The sequence below is a fragment of the Coloeus monedula genome (genome assembly GCF_965178545.1).
Source record: "Coloeus monedula genome assembly, chromosome: 6".
Taxonomy (NCBI): Eukaryota; Metazoa; Chordata; class Aves; order Passeriformes; family Corvidae; genus Coloeus; species Coloeus monedula.
The window spans coordinates 19,007,940-19,034,336 of record NC_138786.1 but is presented as its reverse complement, the minus strand read 5'-3'; the positions used below and the strand labels follow the sequence as shown (position 1 = coordinate 19,034,336).

The window sequence follows — 26,397 nt, the reverse complement described above, 5'->3', positions numbered from 1 at the left end:
ACTGGCCTCTTACCCAGTGGCTCTGTGGCAAGCTTGTGCAGAAGTACTACTGAGAATCACAGCTGCCCTGACTAAATCTAAGCATTTTGGTGAGCTTAGAGGCATGTGGAGAAAAAAATGTTGAGAACAGGTTAGCAAAAGTAAGCAACTGTGTGTTTTGGTGATTAGTATACAACAGTCTACAACTTCCTTGTGAGGGGAAGAGGAGGGGCAGACATTGATCTCTTCTCTGCGGTGCCCAGTGACAGCACCCAAAAGAATGGCCCAAAATTGTGTCAAGGCAGGTTTAGGTTGGATATTAGAAAAAGGTTCTTCACCCAGAGGGTGGTTGGGCACTGGAACAGGTTCCCCAGGGAAGTGGTCACAACACAAGCCTTAATAGGGTTCAAGAAGCATTCGGACAATACTCTTGGGCAAATGGTGTGACTCTTGGGGATGATGCTGTGCAGGTCCAAGAGCTGGACTCGATGATCCTTGTGGGTCCCTTCCAATGATTCTATGAGTTTAGAGGCAGAGAAAGCTGTTGAGGGGGGGACAGGGGGATTGCTCTTTTCCCAGTTCTTGCCCTATTACTGTGACAAGACTTGCCTCCTTCTGACTCCTCAGCTTTTTGTGAAAGGGGAAAGCTTTTCCTTTTCTCTCACGTTTCGTGCCCATTCCCTGAAAAACAAAGGAAACCCCTAGGACTTGGAGCAGATGCCAAGAATCAGGATGTTCCGTGAGGGAAGGACAGCCTGCTGCCCCGGGACAGGGCGAGGTTTGGGGTGCTGCGAGCAGCCGCAACCCTATCCTCCGAGAAGCTGGCTCGGCCCCTGCCACTTCAGGGCGGCGCTGGCACGGCTGCCCTGGCTCGGCAGACGCCGAGCGCCCGCAATGGCCCGGGGCCAGGAGAAGGGTTCACCGGAGGAAGGGTTGCCAGGAGGGGCCGGGCGATCCCGCCCGCGCCGGGGCTGCCGAGGGGCGGCGGCCATGCCGGGGGCGGGCCCGAGGGCCGGGCCGCCGCATATAAGCTTGGCAGCCGGCACAGCTCTTCCAGCGGCAAACATTGCTGTGTTTTCCAGTTTCGTCTTCGGCAACAACACTTCCCGGCTGTCCCGCCCGTCCCGAGGCGGTGTGAGAAGAGACCCGCGGCTTCACCTCTCCGCCGCGGCTGCTGCTGCTTTCCCCGTGCACCCCCCGTCTCCAGCGGGGCGCGGAGGCCATGTTCCCGCTGGGCTCCAGCTGGAATATCTCCTTCGCCGGCTGCGGCTTCCTGGGGGTCTACCACATCGGCGTGGCCAGCTGCCTGCAGGAACATGCCCCGTTCCTGGTCGCCAACGCCAAGAAGGTGTACGGCGCCTCGGCTGGGGCGCTCACCGCCACCGCCCTCGTCAGCGGCGCCTGCCTCGGTAAGCGCGGGCCGAGCCCGGCGCTCCTTCGTTACTGCTAATTTGTTAATTAGAGCAACAGCGAGGGCGTGTGGGTGTATATACGTATATGTGTGTAAATAGCGCTGCGCCCTCCTCCTCCCGAAATGCGAGCGGCTCTTTGTTTTTAAGGCCTTTCCCCTCGCCCCGGTCCCTGACGGGTGGTTGAGGTCAAGGAGGCCCCTGACGGTAGGAAGTCAGCACAGGGCTCCTGGTTCTGACACCCACCCACACAGACATATATAATGTGGACTTGCTGGGCTGGGTTTGTGGGTTCACCTTGCTTGGAGTAGGTTTGGTGGGGCTCTGGGTGAGGAGAGGAGCCTCTCGCCGTGTGGGCACTGGCCCTTGGTGGCTGCGAACGGGAGGTGAAGCGGCTGGAGATGGAGACATCGAGTTTGCGTGTGCGGATGGGAGTTGGGCAGCATCTCTGAGTAGCGCATCCTTCAATCTCCATATTTATTTCTGGAAAAGGGTTATTTCTTGGGGTCTTGGGCACTGAGGAATTCTCTGGCCCTCTGCAAGAGCTAGATCTCCAGTTAGATTTTATCTCTGTTTTCAAGTTATAGAATAACCTTTAAAAGCTACCTCTGAAGCAAGCACATAGTGTAGTGTGTCCCTATGCCTGGGCAACAGCTGAAGGAGATGGGCTGCGATGCCTCCTGGCTTTTTGTCGTTTTGCATATGGGAGAAAGTCAACAAACACGTGTTAGAGTCTGTACTTGGAAGCTTTTATGTTGAGAATAACACATGGCGAAAAGTTTCTTAAGCTTGAAAGGGGAATGTGGTGTGAGAGAATCAGGTATATATATTTAATTTCAGAGAATTATGAGCTTCTCCGAGAGCCAAGGCAACCAGAGCTGTTTACTGCTTTAAGTTCTCTCACTTTGATCATAGGTGTTTTTCCACAGCACTTTTTTTTTCTTTTTTTTCTTTTTTTTTTGGAGACAGGTAGTTTTGAGGTGTAGCCTTCGTGCAACAAAAGTTAGCATTTTCTGTGTAGTTAGGTTTGAAGCTTCCCTTCCTGAGCATTTTGTCTACAGAAAAGCCCAGTGAAGTACTACTGTAACTTCTGGAGCTCGATGGGGAGCTCTTAACAGCTGTTCACACCCCAATCTGAGATCTCAAAGGCTGCAGTGATGCCCTGGTGCCAACTTTTACTGTGGACAAGGAATAATAATCCTTAATCCCTTCTTGTGTAGGGATCCACTTGCCGGTAGCTGCCAGGGATTTAGTTCTTTAATTGCTGTTGCTTCTGTTGAAGAGGTGACTCCCCAGTTAGTTCCCTAACTGGGTGATCCCTGTGCCACTTGAAGGCTGGCACAAGTGTGAGACAGGCTGATGGTAGTGCCCAAGGCCTTTGCCTTGCTCAGATGCCATTCTGAGTGCTGAGCAATCTTGTTATCATGTCTGCTTTGTTCTTGCTATTTATATGTCTAGACCATCCATGATGTGTCAGGCCTAATGGAGACATCTAGCCTGGTAGAGAGCTTTCTGTGAATCAGAATAGGTTTTCCCACCCCCTCTGAGGTAGAGTGGGAGGCATTATTAAGAGGACTGAGTTAGGGACCACCTTCTAGGAAACATTTGCCTACCTCCTGATGGAGGGCAAACCGTGCTCTTTAAAGCTAATCAAGGCTTGGGTCTTGGGTGTTCCAGTTCTGTCTTCTGTTTGACTTCTCTGGAATAGCTTTCTTCTGACTCACCTGTGTGACTGACATGTGTCTTGGCAGCTCTAAGCCAACGGAGTTGACTTCTGAAAGTAAAAGCACATGGGGTGCATGGCTGGGCCATGGTATTGCCGTACTTTGTCCATATCATAAACCCTTCAGACAGTGCACCTTCCAGGCAGAGGTCCAGAGGTTAGAATGAAATCATGGGGGCAAAAGGGGACAGGGTAGGAGGTACAGCTGAGCCTCAACTAGGAGAGCAGTTCTTTCTTGTACAGACGTGTCCTGGTTTGAGACAAATTCAGAGGAATGTCCAAATTTGAACATCCTCTGATAGAAGGCAGCTTACAGCCATCCCTCCCCCCATCAGGTTCAAGAAAAATTTTTCTAGGAGGAAAGTGAAAGGAAAAACACCTATTTATTTAAAAGACACCATGCACATGGGGAAAAGAATAATGCTAGATGATAAGATCTCTCGCTGTGGAGAGAGCCTGGTAAGATTTTAGAGTCCTTTCTTTGGACTCTAAAATATCTCTCCTCTTTGCAGCTAGGTCGGCCTGGGCCCCCTCTGGGCCTCGGTGGAAAGTTCTGAACAGTTCCAGAAGAGAAGAAGAAGCCGAAGTCTCAGGGGAAAAAAAAAACTTTTTTGCCTCATCTTGCAGACTAGCTGAAAAGCAAAGGAGTTTAATTCTCGATCCCTCTCCTTAGAAAAGGAGCTGAGAGCTGGCTGAAAAGCAGGAAGGTGCTTGCCTCCACTCTTGCTGCTGCAGAAGCATGCAGAGAAGATAGTGACTTTGGAGCACAAACTGCTCTGAAAAGTTCGTCTGGCTTTTTTTCTTTCTCTCACACCCAGTTTTAAAGACAAAGAAAGGCACAGGAATCGTGTCTGGGCATAGAGTGGCGATAGGGGATACACATCGTAAAGTCACCCCAAAACAAGGCTCTTGTAGGGTCCCGAGTACCTGTATTTGCTGAGAGCAGGGCGTGTAGCCCATGGGCTTTGGATCTTATGGCAACTGCTACTCTGCACTGTCTGTTGCCCTGTCCATGAAATTGAAATGCTAAATAGTGTCTCTTGATGAATGACAGGCAGAGGGGAATTTTGCAGAAGCTTTGCTTATTTGACTGTATGTAGATAGTGTCCTCATGCCTGTGAACTCAAGAAGACTCTACTGTGCAGAGACAAATACTTGCTGGGGAGGAGTGAAAAAACCTCTTCCTTGATTCCAATCTTTTGAGACCTTGATCAGAGAGAGCAGAAATCTTCCTTGACTTCAGGGAATAAGATCCTACTTAATGGTTTCTTTTCCAGCTTTTTCCCTCTGGCCTTTGCATCTGTTCAGCTTGCCTGTGAACTCATTCTGCCTTCTCCATGAGTTAAGACCACAACTGTCATCATTTGTGTAGGACAGGAAGGCTTTGCTGTGGGCTCACACTGAACTGAAAGCCCTAACTAAGTGATCTGCACCCTTTAGAGCACACTGTGAGCTTCACAGGCATGTTTGAGAATACCAAAGAAAACAACACTGGGCATGTATATTACTTAGGCAGGGCACCTTATATTTATATAAGAGATCAGGAAGTATTTACGGTCTGATACGACCTTGCCTAGCTCTGGTTAAGCACTTTACCATTAAGTTGTAGGGATCTTGGATTTATTGTTCAAGGTTACAACAGTGATGTCATCCTGCATCTGAAGTGCTCTCTCTCCAGCTTTGAGGTTCTTCTGTTTGCTGATGGGAAAAAGCATTGCAATTTTCCCACTAGAATAATCTGTGGGGCTATCAAGGTGCATTGGGCAGTCTCATATGTTTACAAGTTACTTCATTGTGCATAGTGCAGTGTTGTGGCACAGCTTCTAGCCCCAAGGGTTTTCTGGGAAATAGCCTGTGTCATGTCTATACTGTCTCTTGGGGGATGTTGGAGTCCAGCATGCCAGGAAATGCACCTTTATATGCCAAGCAAGTGAAAAGTTTTTATGATGGCTTTGCAGTCTCCTCCTTGTGCATACCTCAAATCCTGCAGCTTTTCACAAATTCTAGGCGTGGAGCTTTGAGGATGGTCACCTGTCTGTTTGAATCTGTAAGTCACTGGCCTGGATGAGAAAAACTGGCTTATGTGACATGGCGAGACTGTCCTTTTTCAGACACGAGGAATGCTAAAATGCAGCTACTGTTGGATTCTATAATCTCTAATACTGAGTAGGGAATATAATTTTGGTAAGGTCTTGAATCGTCTCACTTTGATGAACTGTACAGGGTTTGTTGTGCCTGCTTTGGGAGCGTAGCAGCCTGAATAAATGATAGGATGTGAAGCTGTAATCCATGAAAAGCTGTCTTTGAGCTGGTACTGAGGTCCCTCTGACTCATAGTTAACCAACAGCATCTCAATTGTCTGCATGGCATGTGAATGTTGTCCTAGACAGCCCTGAGGGTGGATTGGAGCTGCTCAATTGCTTCTATTTTGAGGGGAGGAGGTGGGTTCTGCTGTCAAATGCAAAGCTGGCTATCAAACCCCCATCTGTGGAAGTTAGCTGTTCTCCTAAGGCATGACAAGGTCGACAGAAAATGAGAAAGCAAGCTGAGGGGATGCTTTTAGTACTAAAAATACAGAAAGGAGGCCACGTATCTGCTAGGTTGAGTAGTGTTGTTTGGGATGCTCTTTGGAGAGCTCTTCCTGGGTTGTTTGTAGCATTTATTTATTTAATTATTTTAAACTACTGTCTTAACCAGGACTCTGTCTCAGGCTTGACCTGAGATGAAATAAGTTGCTTGACATTCAGGTTTGCTTGTCAGCTGTCACCATGTGACCACTAGGAAATGTGCTGCTGAACTGTAGAGACTTTATCCATTGGGTAGCAGGAGAAAAAAAAAAAAAAGCCCAACCAACCAAACCTTTTGAAACTGAGATAATTAGCAATATCAGCATCTTAAATGTTGTGCTTCTGCAGTTTGATTATGTGCATGCAAAGGCTTAAGAACGGGTCATGGAGATTTATTTTCTCTGTGTGTGTGTGTAATCTTAATACCGAATCCCAGACTGAGAGAGGGAAATAAACCAGCTTAGAGTCTATGGGATCCTCAGAGCAATGCCAGTTTATGCTGGCCAAAGCATGAATCAGGATGCTTATCCTAGAGGAAGTATATGTGATGCTGTCTTCTGTGGCTGCATGAAGAGAACTGTGGATCTCCACAGGGACACAAAGGAAAGTTTTGTAGTATCTGTGGTGCCTCAGTAGTCAGGTTCCTCCTTGCACAGGAGATGGGCACTTGTACCTCCTGCAGAGGCCCTCCCTGGGGAGAAAAGTTGTTGAGCTCAGTGCTCCAGCCCAGGAAGGAGACATCCTTATGTACATACATGGATGTAGTTCATAGGGAACCTTCTGGTGCTCCTTGGAAGTGGTAAAGCTTTTTTCTGTGGTGGAAAATAGAAGTGGGGGGGAGATGTTCTGTGCTGGCATAGTCGGAAATGTTCACTGGCTTGATGGAGAAGCTGCTGAGCCTGGATCAGTGCCCTCAGCAGTCACAGGGCTGTGGGATCAGGTGTCCAGAGGAGTAAGCTGGCAGCCAGAGCATCCTGCAATACCTTTTGCTGGGAGGGAAGGCACTTGTTCCTGCTGTCTGCCTGGCTCTAATAAAGAAGCACCTGTAAGGAAAGGTGGTCTTGCAGGCATCTTGTTGATGAGTGCAAAGGAGGCCAAGGAGCCACTTCTAGGAAAAAACAGTCCTAGCAAGGCACGTGTTTATTCTTTTGGCACCCCACATAGACAGCAGGTGTGCTGAGCAGCTTGGGGCAGCTTGGTGCCAGCCTTGCTGTCAGCCGTGGCAGCAGCTGCACAGTGGCACTGGCAACATCACAAGAGGTCTTTGCATGGTCGTTCCTCTGACCTGTAAGTTCAGCAAGTCTCTTGACCTTGCAGCATGTCTGAGCTGTTCCACTTCTTTCTGCCTCTTAGCTCCCCAAACTCCTCAAGGTAACTGCAAGTCCTCCATATAAAATAGGAGAAGCTGTCCTATGTTCTTCAGGGTCCTATGTCCACTTTCTGATTGTGTTTGGAAGTTTAGTCCTGATAAATCAAAAGGCCTTGCTCAAATTTCTTGCTGTGTCGTTCAGTTCCAAACTCCTGCTGCTGCAGTGGTTACAGCAGCTCTGCCTGCATGTCCAATGGCTGCTGGTGCTTGTTTCCTGTCTGTCGGGGGGCTGTGGCACTTTCCAGTGCAGTGAGCTTGGGATTGTACTCAGATGTTGGGCCCCTGCTCACTCTGGGTTTTTCAGTGTTTCTCTGCGTGCCCTCCATGAAGCACAGATGAAATGCTCCCGGACTTGGCTGGAGAAGATTTCCACCTCTTGTGCTTGCTTTCTACTGTACTTGAAGAGGACCGTGCAAAGGCTGGAAATGGTAATTAGTCAGCATTCCTTCTTTCTGGAGATGGGAATGGGCAGGCCTTCTAATTACAGGACCTTTGCAAAACCTCAGAAATCTTACTCCAAGGAGCAGTGTGAGTGGGTGACTCCTGTTCACTTTGCTCTTTGCAGTACAAACCCTACTTGTGGCTGGATTCCAAAGTGGTCACCAGTTTTCCATTGAATCCTCTGCACTTCTACACTTCTGTTGCCCAGCTCTAATGCTCATACTCTTCCTTTCTGCTAAGTGTTCTTGGGACTTGAGGTGAAAGTCAGGATGTGTCTTTAGTTATGTGAAAGAGTCAGCAGTGCCTATGCATATATATTTGCCTTGGACTGTGTGCCTTGTCAGGCAAGTAGAGTAAGAGGTAGTGAAAAGGAGGGGTAGAGGAAATGATTCCATGTGGAAGGCCATAAATAAGTCCCATGTCCTTGAGAAAAGGCAGAATGTGTCCTTGAAGTGATAATGTCTGGGGCAGTAGAAAATCTCTTCCAAGGAGCACATAGGAGAGAGGCAATTAGTGAGCCTGGAAGTGTAGAAAAGATGCTGAAGATTGTTGTAGCTACAAGGGCCAGAGGGAGGGAGGAGAGAGTTTGGCACTAGTGATACAACAGCTGCTTGTGGCAGGCCTGATCCTGTCCATGGGGTTGTACTGATCTGCAGTACAGTGTGTTACATCAGGTGTGGTAGCTTTATTAGAACCCAGGGCTTTGTGCTGCCCTCTGGCACTCACCCAGAACTGGACTGGTTGTGCTTTCTGGTACAGATAAAGGCCAAATCCCCAATGATGACTTCTGCCTGACAAGACATTTGGAATCTGCAAGCTTCATGAAGTGTCTTCTGCCACTGTTTCCCAGGATTTCAGCTGTGCTGTTCCTGGAGGATTTCTTCTGAGAATGAACCATTCTCCTCCCCTTCATACACTGAAGTTTGTTTGGATGGATATTGGTTTTGGAGGCCTTTTTCAGGCTTAGGATTTAAAGAATTGAATATCATTGTAGCATTGGAGGTTCTGGCAGTCTCTGAGCTGCCACTCCTGTGGATTATCTAGTTTAGCATCCTGAAGTAGAGGAGGTGGCATCTGAGGGTGAATCAAGAATCCCTTCACATCTGTTAATTACAAGGGCCAGTCTTGCTGGCTGCATTGAATGCTGCTGATTCAGTGCTGGGCCTGGCAAAAAAAACCATTCCCGTGTATTATGGAGACAGAGTGTAGATTCAGGCTGCTGTAGTTATGCCATGAGTGGAAAAACTTGGAGTCCTGTTTCAGAGTGGGATGTCAGCACAGAAGGTTACATTGATTTATCTATCCTAGTGTTCTTACATAGTGGGATTGGTAAAATAATCTTTAAGAGAAGCATTTAACTTCGCTTTAAAATGCTTTACGGGAGGTATTTAACTACTAGCCATATTTCTGCACACAGAAGAACTCATCTGTCAGATGTTTATCTGAACATCTGTCTTGCTGTTCTTGTTTGTGTGCTCAGCCCTGCAGGAAGGGTTGAGCAGAGGCTTTTCCCCTGCAGGGGTCTGTGCAACCCTCTGTGAGTAGTTCTTGTTCTGCTCGCATAGTTGTTTTCAGAATCCCAGTCATGTTGTGGCGGGGGGGCCACTGCTGATGTCTCTGGAAGAAAGGTAGCATCAGTTTCTAGATTTTCTTGCCATGGTTCCCAAGGTATGCAGCTTACCTTGTGATCTGCCTGAAGCTGCTTCAACAAAAGGAGAATCCTTGTAGATCAAAGTGCTAACACCGCTTGCCAGAGGACTGCTTTGGAAACTAAGCTTTTGGTTCTCACTTCCTTGCTGGAGTCTGCCCTGCTCATGCCAGGGCCAGTGGGGAAGAGTTTGGGGTGTAAGGTGACACTTGACCTGCCTGTGTGAGATGGGAGGGCAAATCAGGCTCAGCAGGAATCCTGCTCACGAGTGTACAGGGAGGGGCTTGGCATGGATTGGAGCAGCTGGCCAGCCTTGTGAATTTGAGAGCTGGGCATGATGCAGGCTGAGAGCCAGTGGAGGGTGTCAGGGCTGTTCCTCTCATCTGTGTTAGGGTTTTAGCGGCCACAGAAGTGTACAGTGGAAAGGACAGGGAGAAAGACAGGCCACTGTGTGACAGAGCCAGCCATGTCTCTGGTCTCATCTCTGAATATGGAACAATTGTCACCTGGAAGCACACAGGAAAGCATTCAGCAGGGCTTGGGCTGACAGCCACCAAAAGCTGTGTGTGGGCTTTGTTTTGGATTTGGTGAGCCAGCTGAGGGTAGTGGCTGGTATGTGATAAAGCTGAAGGGCTGCTGGAGTGGCAGCTGTTTCTTCAGACTGGAAGTAGAAATGATGACTGCTAATTCCAGTTTTTGTCTTTGTGGATCTGTGGTGCCTGGCAAAGGTATCTACTCGCCTGCCCTGATCTCTTTCTAAAACATATTTCCTCTAGTACTGCCTCCCCTATGAAGTGGAAACAGTTCCGTTTTGTCTAGTGGTGTGTGTGATGCTATCTTGCAAGCTACTCTGAGAGGTGAACGTGAACTGTGTGTGCAACATTGTGTGTGTGGGTGAGGCTTGATCTTTCTGCACTAGTTCCCTCTCAGAATGACAGCAACTGGAGCGCTTTGTGTTAGTTGTTTTCAGTCAGATGAAGGAAGTGAGATTTGGATGTGGTTCCACTTCTGCCTGTGCAGACCAGAGAAGAAAGGTAATTTCTCATCATTATGACATGGGTTTTGGTCTGTTTCTCCCCTCCATTAGCTTTCTCTGGATGAGTACTTGTTTTTAAAAAAATTGCTTTAAACTCAGCATTACCTGGTCCAAAGTGAGCAGCAAGGATATGAGCTGCACCTTGTCTACTCTGTGAATCCCCTTTTCTTGTCATCCCATGCAGTTTGAGTTGCACTATAGCATTGACAGGGATTGATGGATGAATGAAGATGGAACATGGCTCTCAGTTCAGCTTGCCTGGGGTCCTGAGCAGTTTTTCCTTTTCATGCATTATGTCATTTAATTTCTCTAATGCTATGAGCAGAAATGCAGCATTAAGCCTCATATTAGGGCATTACAGAAGAGAAAGATTAGACTAGTGAGTGTTGCTGCTGTGCTTGTGACAGAGCAATCCTGGCTGGCTGCCTGCACTGAACTGCCTCCTGCCCTTTCTATTGATTGTTTCACAGCAGCAGCTGCGCTGGTTTTGGATTTGTGTTGCGAAAAGAAGCGCTCCCGTCTTGACCACAGAAACAAAGCAAGTCTCAGCTTGCAGAACAGCAGTTTTGGTGAGGCTTTGGCGTGCCAACACTTCGTTAAGACCGGTGCAAAGGTTTAGCTAGAGACATCATCAAGCCTGGGAGCTTTTATGCCTGCTCTCCCAAAGCCTGTTTGCTTCTGTGCAAAGCAGAACAATGGGCCTTAAGGTGAGAGCTATGAGTGGTGCATCTGCACTTGGGCTTGCATGAGGGTCCTACCCTGCAGGTACCAGTTGATGGATGGGCATGTGGCAGTCACTGTGGGCTGCCCTGGTAAGCTGCTCTGTGCAAGAGACAGAAACCCTGGCAACTTAAAAGCCTCTTATGTTCCTCATATCTAGCATGTGGCAATAGTTCTGATTCATCTATTAACTGGTATCTAGAGCACAGTAACCGTATCTTTTGGCTCAAGTGGGAAAAATGTTTCCTTTTAGTTTAGCTTTATTTAAAAAGGTAACATGACTGACAGCTTTTTTTTTTTCCCCAGTTGAAATAGAAAAGCAAACATCTTGGGACAGACACATTAGGAGAGAGGCTTCTGGTTCTGAAGCAATTGGAAATGATCTGAATTTACACAGCCCTCCTGCTGCAGAGTGTGTCCTGGGCTAAACACAGTTTGTGTCTAGTCTAAGGAATGCTGAGCGTGAAGAATCTGAACCAGAAAGAAGGGCTTTCTTTTAGCATCTGCCTCTGGCTGCAAGAGCTGGCCCTATTTAAAAAGCTGTCTCTTTCTCTTGGTGTTTGCACCTGCCCCACCTGTAAGGTCGAAACAGGTGTTGATCACTGTAGTGTAACAGGGATCCCTAGGAGTTGCTCCAGTAGGTTATGTGTTAGTGCCTCTCATTCCTGAGCAAAGGGGGAGAAACACCAGTATGTACAGCTGGTGGCCAGGCTTTCTAAGAACTCTCCTTTACAAAATTGTTTGTTGAACTCTGAGGTCAAATCCCTGCACAGAGCCCCTGATGAGAAAAGTTACTTGCCACAGGGAACAGCTGGTCAAGCAGTAGGACTGTCTGCAAACTGAGTGGGTGTGGTTGTGAGGGGGGAGTTCTGTTTACCTCCTAGGTATCACCAAAAATAAAAGTTTCCTTCCTGTGTCTCTTATCTGGAGCCAAGTGAGCTGAACTGTTTATTATCTGATGGTAAAATAGTTGGAGAGAAGGACTGAGTGAAGACCTTAAATAAAATAAAAAATATGCATCAAAACAACAAAAATTAGGGAAGTCCCAGAAGACCAGCTTGTTCTGGTACATGGTGTTTCTCAATGTAACTGGCTTACAGGAAGACGTGCACAGATGTGAAAAGAGTTGGTGCTTTTAAAGACTTCACTGCTAGCTGCCATCCCCCAGCCTCAAATGTTTAAAAATGGGAGGTTTTTATTTGTGTCAAATAGTGGGAATCTTACAACTTCTGGCAAGTGAGGGATATTCTTTCCACACCCAGTGCTTTTAGGTGTCTGTCCAGGATTTCAGACCAAAATTAAAGACTTGTCACCAGCAGTGCAGTACACCTATCACCTGAGTATGTCTTAAAAGGGACAGATTGTAAAACATCGTTCTTTATTTCCTGCTGGCATGGATTTGTCTTTGGGGCCCCCTTTGACATCTGTTCAGCCTCACTGATGGGCCATCAGAGAACATCTTGGGTCAGGTTCCCATTCAGGGCAAGTTGGCCTTTGTTCAGCTTGGCTGAAATGTTGGCTGGTTTTTGCTCTCTTGGGACAATAAGTAGAAACCAGATTGCTTCAGCATGAGTGTGGAAAGCAGAACAGGAGTCTACACAAGCAGTGGGATCTTTTACAAACTGAGGTCATTGCCCACAAGAGTTGGGGTTGTCTTTGGATCACTGGCACATTGCTGTGCACTGCTCCTTGGGGTGAACAAACAGGTGCTTTCTGATGATCTGAGCTACCTATGAGGAAACATCCAATAAAGTTCTCTGTTAATTATTTTCTAGATGTCTGTTTGAAAACTTCTGTTTTGGTGCCTCTTGTTTACAGCTTTGTGGGTTTCTTTTGTGCTGGTGACAGGACTGTGTTATAATTAGGACTGTATCATCTCCTGGGAGAGGCCAGGCGGGAAAGTATGTGCACTGCTTACTCTCAGTATTTAGAGAAGAGGCAAGTGCAGGAAGAGTTGTGCATGCTGAACTGGAGCAGCTTGAGGATTTGTGCCCTGGAAGAACATGGAACAGCTCTTCCTGAAACCCTCTGCTCATTGTCAGAGACTGACTTTTAGCTCTTCCATGTATGTGACACAGGAACAGCTGAAATAGCAAGAGATGGACAACCGAGATAAATTAATGTTGGGGAAGATCATGCTAATAAATTCCTTCTGACTCATCCTATTACTAAATTCACATCCAGACTGGGATCTACCAATGGGATAATGACAATTCCAGCAGTTCTTAGCAACCAGCTGCATTGAAAGCAAAGTGCAAAAATTTTAGCTGGGGACTCTTAAAAGGGACATCCATGCTGAGTGTCGCACAAACCTCTCTGGAACAGATAGCTGAGCAGAACTTAAGGAGTCCTGGAATGAGGTCCCTGGTTATAGTACACAGGGCTGGCAGACTCCTGTCCTGAAAATCTTACAGTCAAAATAGTTTGGTTGTGGGATCCCAAACTAACAAGGCATATAGGGCTGTCAGGGTCCTGGGGAAATACTAGAAGTACTTGTGCTTCCTTCTGCTAGTTGGCTTCCTTTCAGAGCTATTGGTGTGTTGGGCCAGTCTGGAGCCTTAGCTGGGTAATGGGAATGAGGAGGGAGGAGTGGTGCCTCTGTGTTGCTGATGTGTAGGAAGGAGTCCATTTGTTGGTGTTGAATGAGAAGCAGGTTTAGTGAGGCTCTGCAGAGCTTCCTGCCTGCCCCACTAGTCCAGGCAAGTTATGGCATCTGCAGTCTGGGATGTGACCTCTCTGTGCCTCCTGCCAGTAGGGACTGAGAATGCTGTTGCTACATCCGCCTGCCCTCTGTGCCATCCTCTGCTCTCCATCCCTGTTAGAGAACTTTAAGTTTGTATCCTGTTTACTGTTGCACTAGGCAGGGAGTGGGAATGTCCCTGGCATGGAGCTCTCCCAGAAGGAGCTGCAGTGTCACGGGTGAGCTGCTGGGTCAAATATCCAGAATGTCCTCCCCCCTATTTAGCTTGCTCTGCTCCTATTTTTGTCTGTGTCTTAGGCGCTTTTTTCCATTTGAAATACTTCATGGGTCATCTGTCATTTTACTGGCTGGCAAATCGATATCAATATGGTCTAATGTGACTTAACAGGAGACAATCCTGGTGTCCTTAGTGCCAAAGCCTTGATGCTGCAGATGTGGGTCTGAAGAGGCCCTTCTTCCCCACTTGTCACCCCTCCTGTCATGCAGTGTTTAAGCTTTGCGATGGTCTTTGTCCTTACGCACTGCGCAGGTTTGGAGGAGCCTTTCTGTCTCATCCCAGAGCCCTTAGCAGTGGTTAAGTGTCTTCCCAACTGCCTGGCTAACATCAGTTTTAGGTGATGGATCTTCAGCTCCGCTGTTCCAGAGGCAGAGTAGCAGCAGGCTGCTCTGCTGGGGTGTTTGTTTACAGTTTCAAATAGCACATGCTGCTTGAATGCTTTTCAGGTTAGAGTTTAGGGAATGCCAAGCAGTACAGACTTAGTTACTGAGTTATTTTGGAGTTGAGCATGACTGATAGAGATAAAAGTTTGTTGTTAAAGGGAACAGTCTAACCCTATGTCAATAAGCTACTGTGAAGCTGGATTGATATAGCATAAAAATGAAATGTGAGCTAGCAGCTGCCTTCAGGCTTTTCCCATGGGTGCCACTATCTTGCCCCTTGTAGCCGCTGCAGATGACAAATCAGCAGAGGGGGAGCAGGTGACCTCCCTTTTGTGGCAAGGGTCACATTGGGGTGTTTCAGGACACAACGGTGTGATGCTCCTTTGCGTCATCACAGCTGAAATTCAGATAAGGGCAATAGCCCTGCAGTACTTGGGTTTATGTATAACAACACCCAGTGGGGCAGTGATGGGGGTGGGGGTAAAGGGGGATGTGGGCTTTCTAATGAAAATAAAACATTCCACATATATTAACACAAATTTTTTGAGGAATATGTGCTTAGTAAATCTGTACAGGGAAATTGGTTGGTACGAGAAGAATGAAATGTTTTCTCAGCAAACACTGCCAACTATTAGGGATTTCCTCTGCCCTATGTACCTCAATAAGGAAATATAAATTTAATTCAGCTTTTTCACATGACTCTGAGTCCTGAATCACTAGATCCATCAAAAACCATGAGAAGCTTTCCTATGGACTGCAGTTGGCACTGGACTAGTCCTAGAAATAATTGAGAGCTGGTGGCTGACCCCCGTAGGAGGTTGTCTCTCTTGACTGCCTCTAATTCAGCTGCTCCCTCTGACAGACTGCAAACAGAATTTGAGCCGGTTTTCCTGGAATAGCACTTCTGGTAGTAACAGGATTAAAACACTGTCACTTCTTTTCTCTCCTCCCAAATATATTTCTAAGAGGACTTGTCATCTGTCATGGATCTAGCTGCATAAACCTGGCTTCTTTGGCTGAACCCTCAGCTAGCCTTATTTCCTGGAAAGCTGGTGGTACTGCAGGTCACCCTGTGCCCATGTCTTCCCACAGAGCAATTCCACATCCAGCTTTGGTGCAAGTGATCAAGCGAGTCCAATGGAATCACAGATGTCTTTAAACAGAAGTGCCTCAAAGCTCCTGTGGGCACGCATGTATATTTTATACATGTGTATAAAAGTAACCCAAAACAAAAAACACCCAGAAAGTATTCAAAGAATGAACTTGCTAATTAGCAATAATTTTACTTCGCCCTCTTGGGTATGAAACAGTGATAGAGCAGGCAGGTACAGCTTGGGGCTCCCTTCAAATGGTGCTTCCTGGCATAGTCGGGACTTTGCTCTCTTGTTTTTCTTAAAAAAAAACCCCAAACCCCTTCCAGCTCACATTTTTGTTCAAACAGTCATAAGCTCCATTTAGTTGCAGTTGTTTTCAGTATTGCTGTCAAGTCTATCTGCACACGGAGATGCCAAGCCTGAAAGCGTTGTTCTCTAAGCACCATCTGTTGGGTAACCCACACTCCACCCACCATGGCCTTTGCACACAGGGGTCTCCCCTCAGCTGCATGCTCAACACCCACCCTCCCTGGGGGTTTCAACCAAGCCAACAATTCCCTGCAATGCACTCAGTGCAGAGGAGTTTCCTTTATGGGGTCACGTGGCCAAGGTGCTGGGCTGGGATTCCTTCAGTTTTTTGCTCAATAGCAGTTTCTTTGTGTGTCCTTCCTCCCCTTGACAGACATGAAGGTATCTTAAGGAGCGTTTTGAGTGCTAATGTCGCAGTGATTATAAAGTGTATTTCTGTGGGGCTGACTTATTTTGTGTTGGGAAGGATGTTGAGCCATGTGGCTACTATCTGGAACAGGCTGGGCTCAATGGCTTACTGCTAATTGAGTAAGTAAGATCAGAATTAGACTGCTAAACATTGCTCTAGGACAGAAGACCGGGATTACAGGGCTAAAAATTGCTTCAGATGGGGAACTTTGGCTTTTCTACTAAGTTGCTACCTCACAGTGCCTAAAATCCTGACCTCAGAGTCTCTGGTGATGTTCAAGGGTCCAGTTCTCTGTGTGCTTGAGCTACCGGTGTTGATGGGTGTCCTTAAGCCCAGAATCACGTTCCCAGGCTGTACTGATGGAAAACATGTTGTTGGCATACATGTATTGCAAAAGATTGGGATGTGTCAACATAGCATTGAGGGTTGTTGCTCTTATCTCCATTGTATTTATTAACCTGGGTCTCACTTGAGTTCTTTAATTCTGCTGCCTTGTTTTTGCAATTGAAAAACAGAGTGGGAGAGCAAAATGAGGGGACTTCTAGTTGGCTTGAACTGGTAGTCTTTCATCTTTTTCCAGGAACTGACCTTCAGTTTGATTGGAGAGGACTCTTCACTTGTAAAAGCATGTTTCTTTTCTCTGGTTTCTTTAATACTTCCCCTCATGTTTTTCTCACATATATGTTCCTGACACTCCTTGGAATGCAGTGATTAGCTGGTACTTAGAGAAACTGTTGTATCGAACCATGGCTGGATGTGTGTCAAGGCAGCAGTCAGTGAGTGCAAAGGGCAACATGCTGGATGCTGTAGTTTTGTATTTTTGTTTCCTCCCATCCCTTTTTTCCTACTGGAGAGCTCTGATGTGCTTGCCAGATGGAGCTTCTAGTGGCTGAGATAATGGGCTTAGCAGACGCCTTCCCTTTGGGCAGCTGGGCTCTCTCCTCTCCTCCCCTCAAACCCAGCTGGGTCACTGTGTGAAAGGGTAAAGCAAGCATGCCTTCAGGAGTCCTGCTTGCAATCAGGGCCTAGTTTAGTGCTGTGGAATTGGATATGTAAGGGACGGGACACCAGAGGCTCTGTAGGAGGGACTAAGTCACTGATTCCCTATTGGGGATCAGTAGTCCCTCTTGCTCACTTGAGGTGTGGCTGACATTCACAGCAGAGGTGGGATCACTTAGCTGGAAAGCACCAGCATTCCTGTTCTGGCACTTTTGCTTACAGGTTGATGATTCTTTTTCCTGTCAGAAAAAAGATGCTTGCTAGAAAGCTTTAAGTGGAATATGTTTTGAAGTGGATTTAACCATAAGCTCAAAGCTGTTGAAGTATCAGCCTTGTTTTCTTTCTTAGTCTGTTTTCACCAGCCCTGCACTGACCAGGATCTAAAAAAAAGAGTGAACCTTTGGTCAAATGCACGTGATCTTCTTTGACTTTGTAAAACATAAGTAAGAGGAGGGTAGCTCTTTGTGATGGAAGTGTGAGGGCCAAGACAGCAAACTTCCATGACTTCTGTAACAACCTCTTGCTCTGAGTTGTATATCAGCCAGTGGGGAGAAACCTCTGAAGAAAGCTGGGAATGAGGCTTTTTTGTGCCTAGTTTTGTGAAGGAAAGGACTGGTTTTGGTAGCATTTCATGGTGCATCTGTCTTTCTCTTATTGCAGGTGAGGCTGGTGCCAGCATTATTCGGGTGTCAAAAGAAGCCCGGAAGAGGTTCTTGGGCCCACTCCACCCCTCTTTCAACTTGGTGAAGACCATTCGGATGTGCCTGTCCAAGACTGTGCCAGAGAATGGGCATGAGGTTGCAGCAGGGCGTTTGGGTATTTCCCTGACACGGGTCTCTGATGGAGAAAATGTGATACTGTCAGACTTCACTTCCAAGGAGGAACTGATCCAGGTGAATGGAATCTTACTGCGGAAGGCTGGGCAGGAACTGCATGCAGTTTTGTTTTGCCTTGGTCTCCAAATGTCCTTAGTACTGGAGTATAATCGTCAGCACATGCCAGCATGGTATTCCAAGAAGAGTAATTGTTTCAGTAGGCTTTGATCTGATTCTTATATTCTGGATCTCTTTCTCCCTCAGGCCTGTGTCTGCAGCACCTTTATCCCTGTCTACTGTGGGCTGATACCTCCAACCTTGCGTGGAGTGGTAAGTAAGATTCTAAGATGGTCCTTCATTAAATTGCATACTAATGAGTAAGTTTTGACAATGTTATTGCCTGCCTGCTGGCAGCATTTATCCGAAGAGATGCAAGAAATTCCCAAATAAGCAACTTCCAGCAGTGGATATGCCTTCTTTCCACTGCTGCCCACAGCTGACTACAGATGTCCTGAAGACCAGTGGCTTTAACATGTAGTGATATATGGCAGTCTGGGGAAGGACTGGCTGGCTTAGTCGGTGGTTCTCCTGGCTGCATGGTACAACACTTTCCATCACTGAGGCTCCAGCTGTCCGCATGTGGAAAGAAGTTGGGCCCAGGATAAACGTCATGAGTGTAGTCCCCCTCCCATGCGCCTGACACTTTCTATGGATACTGGCCCTCTTTTCCATGGAGTTCTTTCTGTCCTTTATCTGAGAATAATGTTCTGCTACCTGCCAGAGCTTTCTTAAATTGTGTCCAAGGCTGTCCAAGAGCAATTCATTCCTCTGTGTTGGCATGTTAGAAATGAAAACATGAGAAAGCTGTGCAGAGCTGCAGAATGTCTGGATATTGCAGTCGTGCTTTAAGGGCCTCCTGGTTGAGCTTGATCTCCCTTGTGCTGCATAGGTTAATGAACATGTTAAAAGGCAGAGGTTTTGCAAACTAAATAGTCAAAAGTGAGAGGGAGAACTGCTATAAAATATGTGCCCTGATTCACTGTAAGTGGTCTGACCAAAGTGCCTCTGTCTGTCAGAGCACAGCACCAAATCTGCTTCGATCGCTACCTCTGTCCTAAAAGTGAGGTCAGTTTTGCTCCTGCATAATACATAGCTTGGCTGGTTTTGTCTTGTGCAAGCATGTTGGTCAGGGAAATGACCTGGAGGAGATGTCCAATGTTATCACTTCAGAGAAGTGACAGAATCAGTAATGGTTTGGTATTTGCTCAGCAACTGCAGGCAGGGCTTTTTCCCTACAGCTGGTGGGACCATAGCAGTGGCTCTTCCCTTACACCTCTTTGGGGCTAATTGAGGTCAGTGTGCATCAGGCAAAAATCTCACAATTCCAAAACTGTCTGCAACATCAGGGTTTCTGGAATGTGCAGCTGCCCTGGCACACTGAGGAATGACTTCTCATGGGAAAAGGTGGGGAGGAAATATGAGATGAGGAAATTTAATTCCTACCTCTTCCCCCAAAAAACATGGCTCTGAAGGAGATTGCTGATGAGGCGAGAGGTTAAACTGGGTTGAGCATGAGCTTGGGAAATGGTTTTGAAACAGGAATGCATGGTTCCTAGCATGCCTGTGGTGACTGTATTTGCCGCAGGATAAACTGACAGGCCTGGCAAAAGGACTAGTTTTCAAGGCAATGTTACTGTGTGCAAGATGCAAAATCCGTATTTTGCCTTCCTCCTAAATTTTTTCCAATGTTCACTTCTCTGAGATCTGGTAGCTCCATGGAGTGGATGATGGAGATGGATAGGGGAGTAAAAAAAACCCCAAACTTAAATATTGAGAAATGGAAAAGTCAGTAACTGACCTGTCAACACACACTATAGTTGTGAATTGTCTGCAGCACATGGGTGAGATGAACCCCTGACAAGGGTTACAAAGCTGATTGTCAAATCATGTGAGTGAGGGTCCCTGTGCATGGGAGAACATAAGGGAATGGGAAGTGGGCACCCCAGTCTGTGAACCATCCCCTAAAGCTGCTGCTGCTTGTGCCTGCAGGCAGGTGGTGGCTCCACCTATGGCTCTGTGCTGTCCTGGGCTTTGGAGGAAGCTGGAGAGTGGTTACACTTGCATTACTGGAGGCTCAGGCAAATCCAAAGGAGTAGTAGCTGAGCTTTACTGAGGAATGTTAATCAGCATTGCTTGGAAGCAGTGGACCAGAGAGTGGGGTGTGCACGTCTACTCGGGGATTTTTATGGAGTCAGAAGGCTTTGCCTTTCAGCTCTGTTGTAGTTGAGCCTTTTTTCTGATGGCATCTGTGGAGTCATGCTGCCACCCTCAGGGAAAAGTGTCTTCTGCATCCTTACTGCAAAACTAGTGTTGTCCAGCACTAAAACTTACCTCCATTTTCTTTAAAGTGCATGCTGCCTGCTTTGCTCTGTTCTTGTCCCACTCGGCATGTTGGGATCTCATCCTTGCAAAGCGAGTCAGGCAGATGTCTCCAGCTCTAGCTGTGCCTAGTCTGGCTCCCAGTGGAGCAGCTTTGGGGAGAGGATGGCAGTGGCAGTTTGCTGTGGTTGCTTTAGGCTTAGGGAACAGTGATGCCCACTTTAGAAGGGGGAGAGGGTTCAGTTGATTGTTGGCAGCTCTGTTATCAGAAAGCATCTTGTAAGCAAGCTGTGTTACTGTTTCTGAGATGATGCACTTATCCTTGGGTTTAATCTATCCTATCCTTCCTTCACTGTCCAAATTCAGGTCGTGCAGGAGTCTCTAAGTGTCTGTCTTGACACAGTGTTTGGTGAGCAAGGGCTGCCATGAGGATAAAATGTCCTGTGCTCTGAGTTTGGACTGCTGTAGCCTACAACTGTAATCACAAGCCGTCTCCTGTGAAGCTGTAGGCTGTATGCAAAGGTAGCCCTGAGGTTTAGTTTGCCTCCCAAGAAGGCAAACTGCTGTGCAGTCCACCCTGACACTGTTGCTTCAATGGCAGCTGGCTTGCTATAGCTTAATTTCAGCCCAAGAGCCTGTGAACTGTTCCCCAGGCTCAGAGAAGCTGCTTGAAGAAGTCTTTGTCTTGTCTGCCATCCAGAGCAAGAGAGAACAAAGTGCAAAGCACTCTCCAGGCAGCACATCTGGTGTTTTCCTAGGCATTGTGCAGCAAAAGACCAATGCTGGTAGTCAGCCTGCCTGTGAAAAAAGGGGAAGCAGGATGCAGAATGGAGCACCTCCTTCTTCAGTCAGCATTTCTGTGCTCTGCCTGGGTTTAGCTTCTACTGGCTCAGCTTCTCACCCAGCAGAGAACTGAAATATGCTTATAGCTGCTACTTATAGGGCTGCACAGCCCCTGTATCGTGATTTGTGTTTGACCCTGTCCAAAGGAAATGGATCCAGGCAGCAAATTGCAGGATCAACCCTGATACAAAACCAGCAGGACTCTTCTGTAATTGAGGTTCGCAAGAGCTGGAGTTGCTCTGCAAAGACCCCCAGCTTCCTTCTCTTTTGGCTTGACTGACATCCTTGCATGTTGCCAAAACCTGTGATAGGGATCATCTTGCTCAGCTCCTTGTGCAATTATAGTATCCAAAAAATGCTTTGAGAATGTGCTACTGGGGTTGCCCTTCCTGCAAGGGTAACGCAAATGTGTTTATGGTACAGAAGTACAGAACATTCTCTGATAAGAGGGTGCCTGTTAAGAGCAAACCCAAGAACCCTGTGCTCTGTTACCACACCACAGCAAGTTTATTCCCAATGTGTATGCATGTGTTGGGATTGCTGCTTGATAAGCCCGCTAGCAACAAATTGGTTGGTTTTACTCATAGGTTCTGCCAGTGGGGACTTGTGTCTGAGCTTATTCATTTTACACTCAAGTGAAAAATGGCACAATGTCACAGTGTGACAGCTTAGATCAGTGCTAATTTGCACTGCAGGTGGTTGTTGGTGTGTATTATTATTTCATTGGACAGCAGTCAAACTGCATAGGAGATGTAAGTCAGCAGTCACATAAGTGAATGTGCCTTTCTTATTGAACACTCGTGGCCAATGAAGAAAAGCACACAGCAAAATGAAATTATAAAAAATACAGCTGTACTATCACCTGTTTGGACTCCTCCAGTGCTGGTCGATGTACTCCATTCTCTTCCCAAGTTGCTGGCACAAAGAGGAATAGGGACACAGAGTAAAAAAGCTGTTTGATCAGTTGCGAGAATGAAGATTGCTGCATTTGTCTTGATTTCAGAGATACGTTGATGGAGGGATTTCTGACAATTTGCCCCAATATGAGCTGAAGAACACAATCACAGTGTCTCCTTTCTCAGGAGAGAGCGATATCTGCCCACGGGACAGTTCCACAAACATGCATGAGCTGAGAGTCACCAACACAAGCATCCAGTTCAACCTTCGCAACCTCTACCGCCTCTCAAAGGCCCTGTTTCCTCCGGAGCCACAGGTGAGTTTCCTGGCCTCACCAGAACTTGGGGACCACGGATCTTGGGCACTGGCTATACCGTATGCGCTTTAGCAGGAGAAGATTCCAGACTCTGTTAGTTTTGTATCTCATGTTTGTCTTTGATCTTGACATTATCAACCCAGTGACTCGCTAGACCTTGAGCACCTGCACAAGGGTTTGTCTTCTTTTGCTACTTGAACATCTGGAATTTAGGTGGTAGCAGTTGCTTGGAAAGTATTCCCATGTTGCTCTCTAGAGTAGTCTTTGCCTGGAAATCAGGCTCACTGTAAACAAAGATGTATTGGCCATCGGAACCAATGTGCACTTCGGTGTTTTAAAGTAAGGATGGAGCTGCCAGTATGAAGCCTTTCCTCTAAGTCAGTGTAACAAGTGGCACTGCAAATTTTGTGTGCTTCTGAGAAGATGCAAGTGCCAGATAGCCCTGACATTTGGACATAATAAGCATGCGTTCATGTGCTGAATTTCTTGGGCAATTTTTTTCCCACCCCCTCTTTAGTCTTAGCTGGTTTTATCTGCAAACACAATGGCCCTTCCTGGCATCTGCAGGGAAGTATTCTGGGCTGCTTGTCAGAGTGAGTACTTGAAGGCTGCCTGCAGCAGCTCTAGATGGGGAAATGAGGTAGCTGCAACTCTAAGCCCACACTTAGGTAGGATTCTAGGTGTCCCTTCCAATATAAATTGTGCTGTGATTCCCATATCCAGTTGATATATTGCATATTGATGCTATACCTCCCATTCCTGCTCAAAGCCTGAGAAAGGCTGGCAAGAATGAGACTTGTTCTTAGGATAGCTCAGGAGTCAGGAGAATTCCTCTGAAGCCAGCACTGAGGTAGGTGTTTGCTCTGCTCAGCCAGTTTCCAAATGACTCTCTATTGCCTTCCCCTGCCCACAGGTGTTGCGGGACATGTGCAAGCAGGGCTATCGGGATGCACTGCACTTCCTGAAGAAGAATGGTAAGGCACTGGCTGTTTGTAGGGTGAGCTGAATTTCCTCTTGTGCCATGGTTGGTGCCATGGCTTTGAGAGTAGTCAGTGGTGCATATGAAAGGAGGAAGGGAAGAGCTGAACTGTGCTTCAGATACTGGGATATGGAATTCTCCTTGATAAGCCTACTTTAGCACTTCAGGAAGCAGAGGTGGTCACCTTTGCAGTTACCAACACAGTGTTGGGCAGCAGTGGCATTTGGATCTCCTGCAGACACCATGCTGCTCTCCGTGTGCAGCTGGGTCTGTGTGGTGCTGCCCTCAGAGCCCCGGTGCCGGGCCCTTGGGCGGGCCGGCTGCCAGCCCGGCTCTCCTGCCTCCAGCCGCTGCAGCGCTGGCTTCGCGCTTGCTGCCACCTCGTGTCCATGGACAGTGATGCGAACCGGGATAACGGATTGCGCTGCAGGAGGGAAATCTTGCCTGCAAGATGAGCGACTGGCAGATTATGGCAGCAAAACTCTGCAAAACAGCACCCTGTGGAACTTAGAGGGGAAATGCGAGGACTTCTGATGGGGAAAGAGAGAATGAACTTAAACCAGCAAGGTTTCTAACTCCTTGTGGTAAGCATTACAACAGATGCAAGCTAAAGAGGCTGGGCATGGCCTCAGCCTGAGGGGAGTTTAGGATGAAGCAAGGACTAACACTCTAAAGGTGCCAGGCAGGGCAGCTGGTTTGTGTCATCCTTACAGTATAACTTCTCTTCTCAGGTCTCCTTCATCGTCCAAGTCCTGCCCGTCCTCTCCTTGCCATAGAAGCACCTCCAGGAGAGAAGAAAGAGGAAGAAGCAGAAGCTGAGGACCAACTAGAGGACAACACTGCCCTTGCTGTTGTTGAAGAGCACATCTTCGAACACTTGCCTCCCAGACTGAACCAAGGTATGATTCATAGGGAGAGATCACAGGTAATCTTCCTGTGCTGCCTGGCCTGCCTCAGAAGATTACTGGAATGTGTGATTATTGCTTATGGCTTGGGTTGGTCATGAACTGACACCTGCTGAGGGTTAGATGGATTGGGGGTCTCAGATAAAGTCATGGCTTGCCCTGTATGGGCTAGATTGAGAGAGGCTGATTAATTTGACAGCATGGTAACGAGAGGAGGGGGTCTTGCTGCTCACTCCTTTAGAGTCTGATATAGGTGAAAGCTGCTGGTTTTAGCTGTGCTCAGGGAATTACTAACCTGAGCAAGACTTCCTAAGAAGTGGGAGGTGGCTGCTTCAGACTGAGTAACTTCTGAAGTATGATAAGAAAAGAGATAGTCCCACTGGGAATATTCAACCAGTTTTCTTCTGCCTTCAGCTCTTCTGGAGGCTTGTGCTGAAAGAAGAAGTTTCTTGACTGGCCTCAGCAACATGCTGCCTGTCCGTGTGGCCACAGCAATGATGGTCCCCTACATGCTGCCTCTGGAGTCTGCAGTTTCCTTCACTGTCAGGTAAGCCTTGGGCTGGTCCCTTTTCCCAGTGCAGAGCAGTATTTGATGTGGCTGTAGTGTTTGAATGGACAGAGAGAGGGATTCTCTCTAATTCTGCACTGCCAGTGTTTCCGGGGAAGGAGCTCCTGACAATTACCAGACACAAATAAAAAAACCCCCAAACCTAAACAAAAAACCCCCACTAGAGCAGAAAAACCAAGAACCCTAAACTTTTCCTATCTTCCTCTGTCATTTAGTTGCAGCCAATACTTCCAGCTTGAAGGAAGACTGCTGTGTGCTAGAACTTGCCCCAGAAAATGGCAATAAATTTTTAAGCTTTTGGAATTGGTGTTCTTTTCATCATATTCCCTTGCGTGGCCCAGCTAATGGTTGTCTCCTGTCTCTTTACAGGTTGTTGGAATGGCTCCCAGATATCCCTGAGGATATAAGATGGATGAGGGAGCAGATGACAGAAATCTGTAACTATCTTGTGAAGAAAGCCAAGAAGAAACTGGGCAGCCATCTTTCAGCCAGGTATGGCTGCTTTTCTTCACAGCACTGTTCTGGAGGAGCCCTCCATTTTCCTTTACACCTTTGAATTCTAGAAACTCTACTCCATTGGAGCAGAGCAAATAAGGCACAAATTGACCAGAACAATTTACCACTTAAGCTGAAATGCAAATCTGGTCCATGGTCTCTTGGCTTCCTTAACTGTTGGATAGACTCAGCCCATGGTCCCCTTCCTTTATCCCATTACAGGGCAGCCCCTGTAATGAAGCTGTCAGTATAGCAGTAGGGCAGAAGATGTAAGTCTGATTAAAGCAGTATGCCAGCTTATTGCGTGCTCCTTCTAGAAGACAGAGGTGCTTGTCTTTGTGGCATTTGCTGGCCCGGGATCCCCTGAAGGTCCTTTCCAAGAAGTTCTTGTGTTCAAATGACCTCTTCTACCTCCAGATCTCAGCCTGGTTGGAGGGGAGGGAATATGGTGGCCAGGGAACACAAGAGAGTTTCCAAATGAGACTGAGTTCTTTGGGCCTGGGTGTGTGCCTGTGCTTCTGCACTGAACTCCTGCAATAGACCCTGGCTTGGCAAGAGGCTGTGGCAAGACTGTTGTGTAGATGAGGATAGCAAAGATAGCAAACTCTCACAGTAGTAGTCAGGGGATCCCAGCTGTGATTTGATCCTAGTACAGAGGTGTGATTCTTACTCAAAAGAGTTCATGGTCTGAATAACTGAGAGATGTGAGGGGAGGAAAATGGGCACACCCAGACTTCTCACTAAAATCGTGTAGTCAATATAGTACAAAACAGTTCTGTGGTTCTGGAGCTCTGGTCTGGTGACCTGCTCAAGTCTTGCCATGTACTCAGTCTTTGCGTGTATTTGCCTTTCAGGCTTTACTATCACCTCGAGCTTGGAGGGCCCCAGAACCTGCCAATTTCTCCCACCCCACCTTGTGGTGAAGCACTGCCCATGTGGATGAGAAGCAACCGCTCTGTGTCTGATGTCATGATGAAGTGGGAGGAGTACCAGCGCCAGCTCATGCTGGGCTTGCTCTGCATCAACGTGGACATGCAAGCCTCCCTCTTCCCTCGGGAAGGGTTTCAGTTAAAGCTTCCACCTCTAGACTGTGCAAAAGAGTGCCTGCCACTCTTCTGAGCCTGCTGCTGTGAGGG

At 47.3% G+C, this 26,397-nt stretch overlaps 1 protein-coding gene across 1 annotated transcript; it reads left to right on the top strand.

Annotated features, from left to right (window-relative positions):
* The first annotated feature begins 1,043 nt into the window (after positions 1-1,043).
* Positions 1,044-26,397, top strand: PNPLA2 (patatin like domain 2, triacylglycerol lipase). The gene is made up of 9 exons (XM_082284221.1): positions 1,044-1,388; positions 17,725-17,957; positions 18,144-18,209; positions 22,105-22,314; positions 23,228-23,288; positions 24,025-24,192; positions 24,613-24,745; positions 25,136-25,258; positions 26,116-26,397. Exons 1-9 carry the CDS (start codon positions 1,202-1,204, stop codon positions 26,378-26,380), a joined length of 1,446 nt encoding a protein of 481 aa, XP_082140347.1. The 5' UTR covers positions 1,044-1,201; the 3' UTR covers positions 26,381-26,397.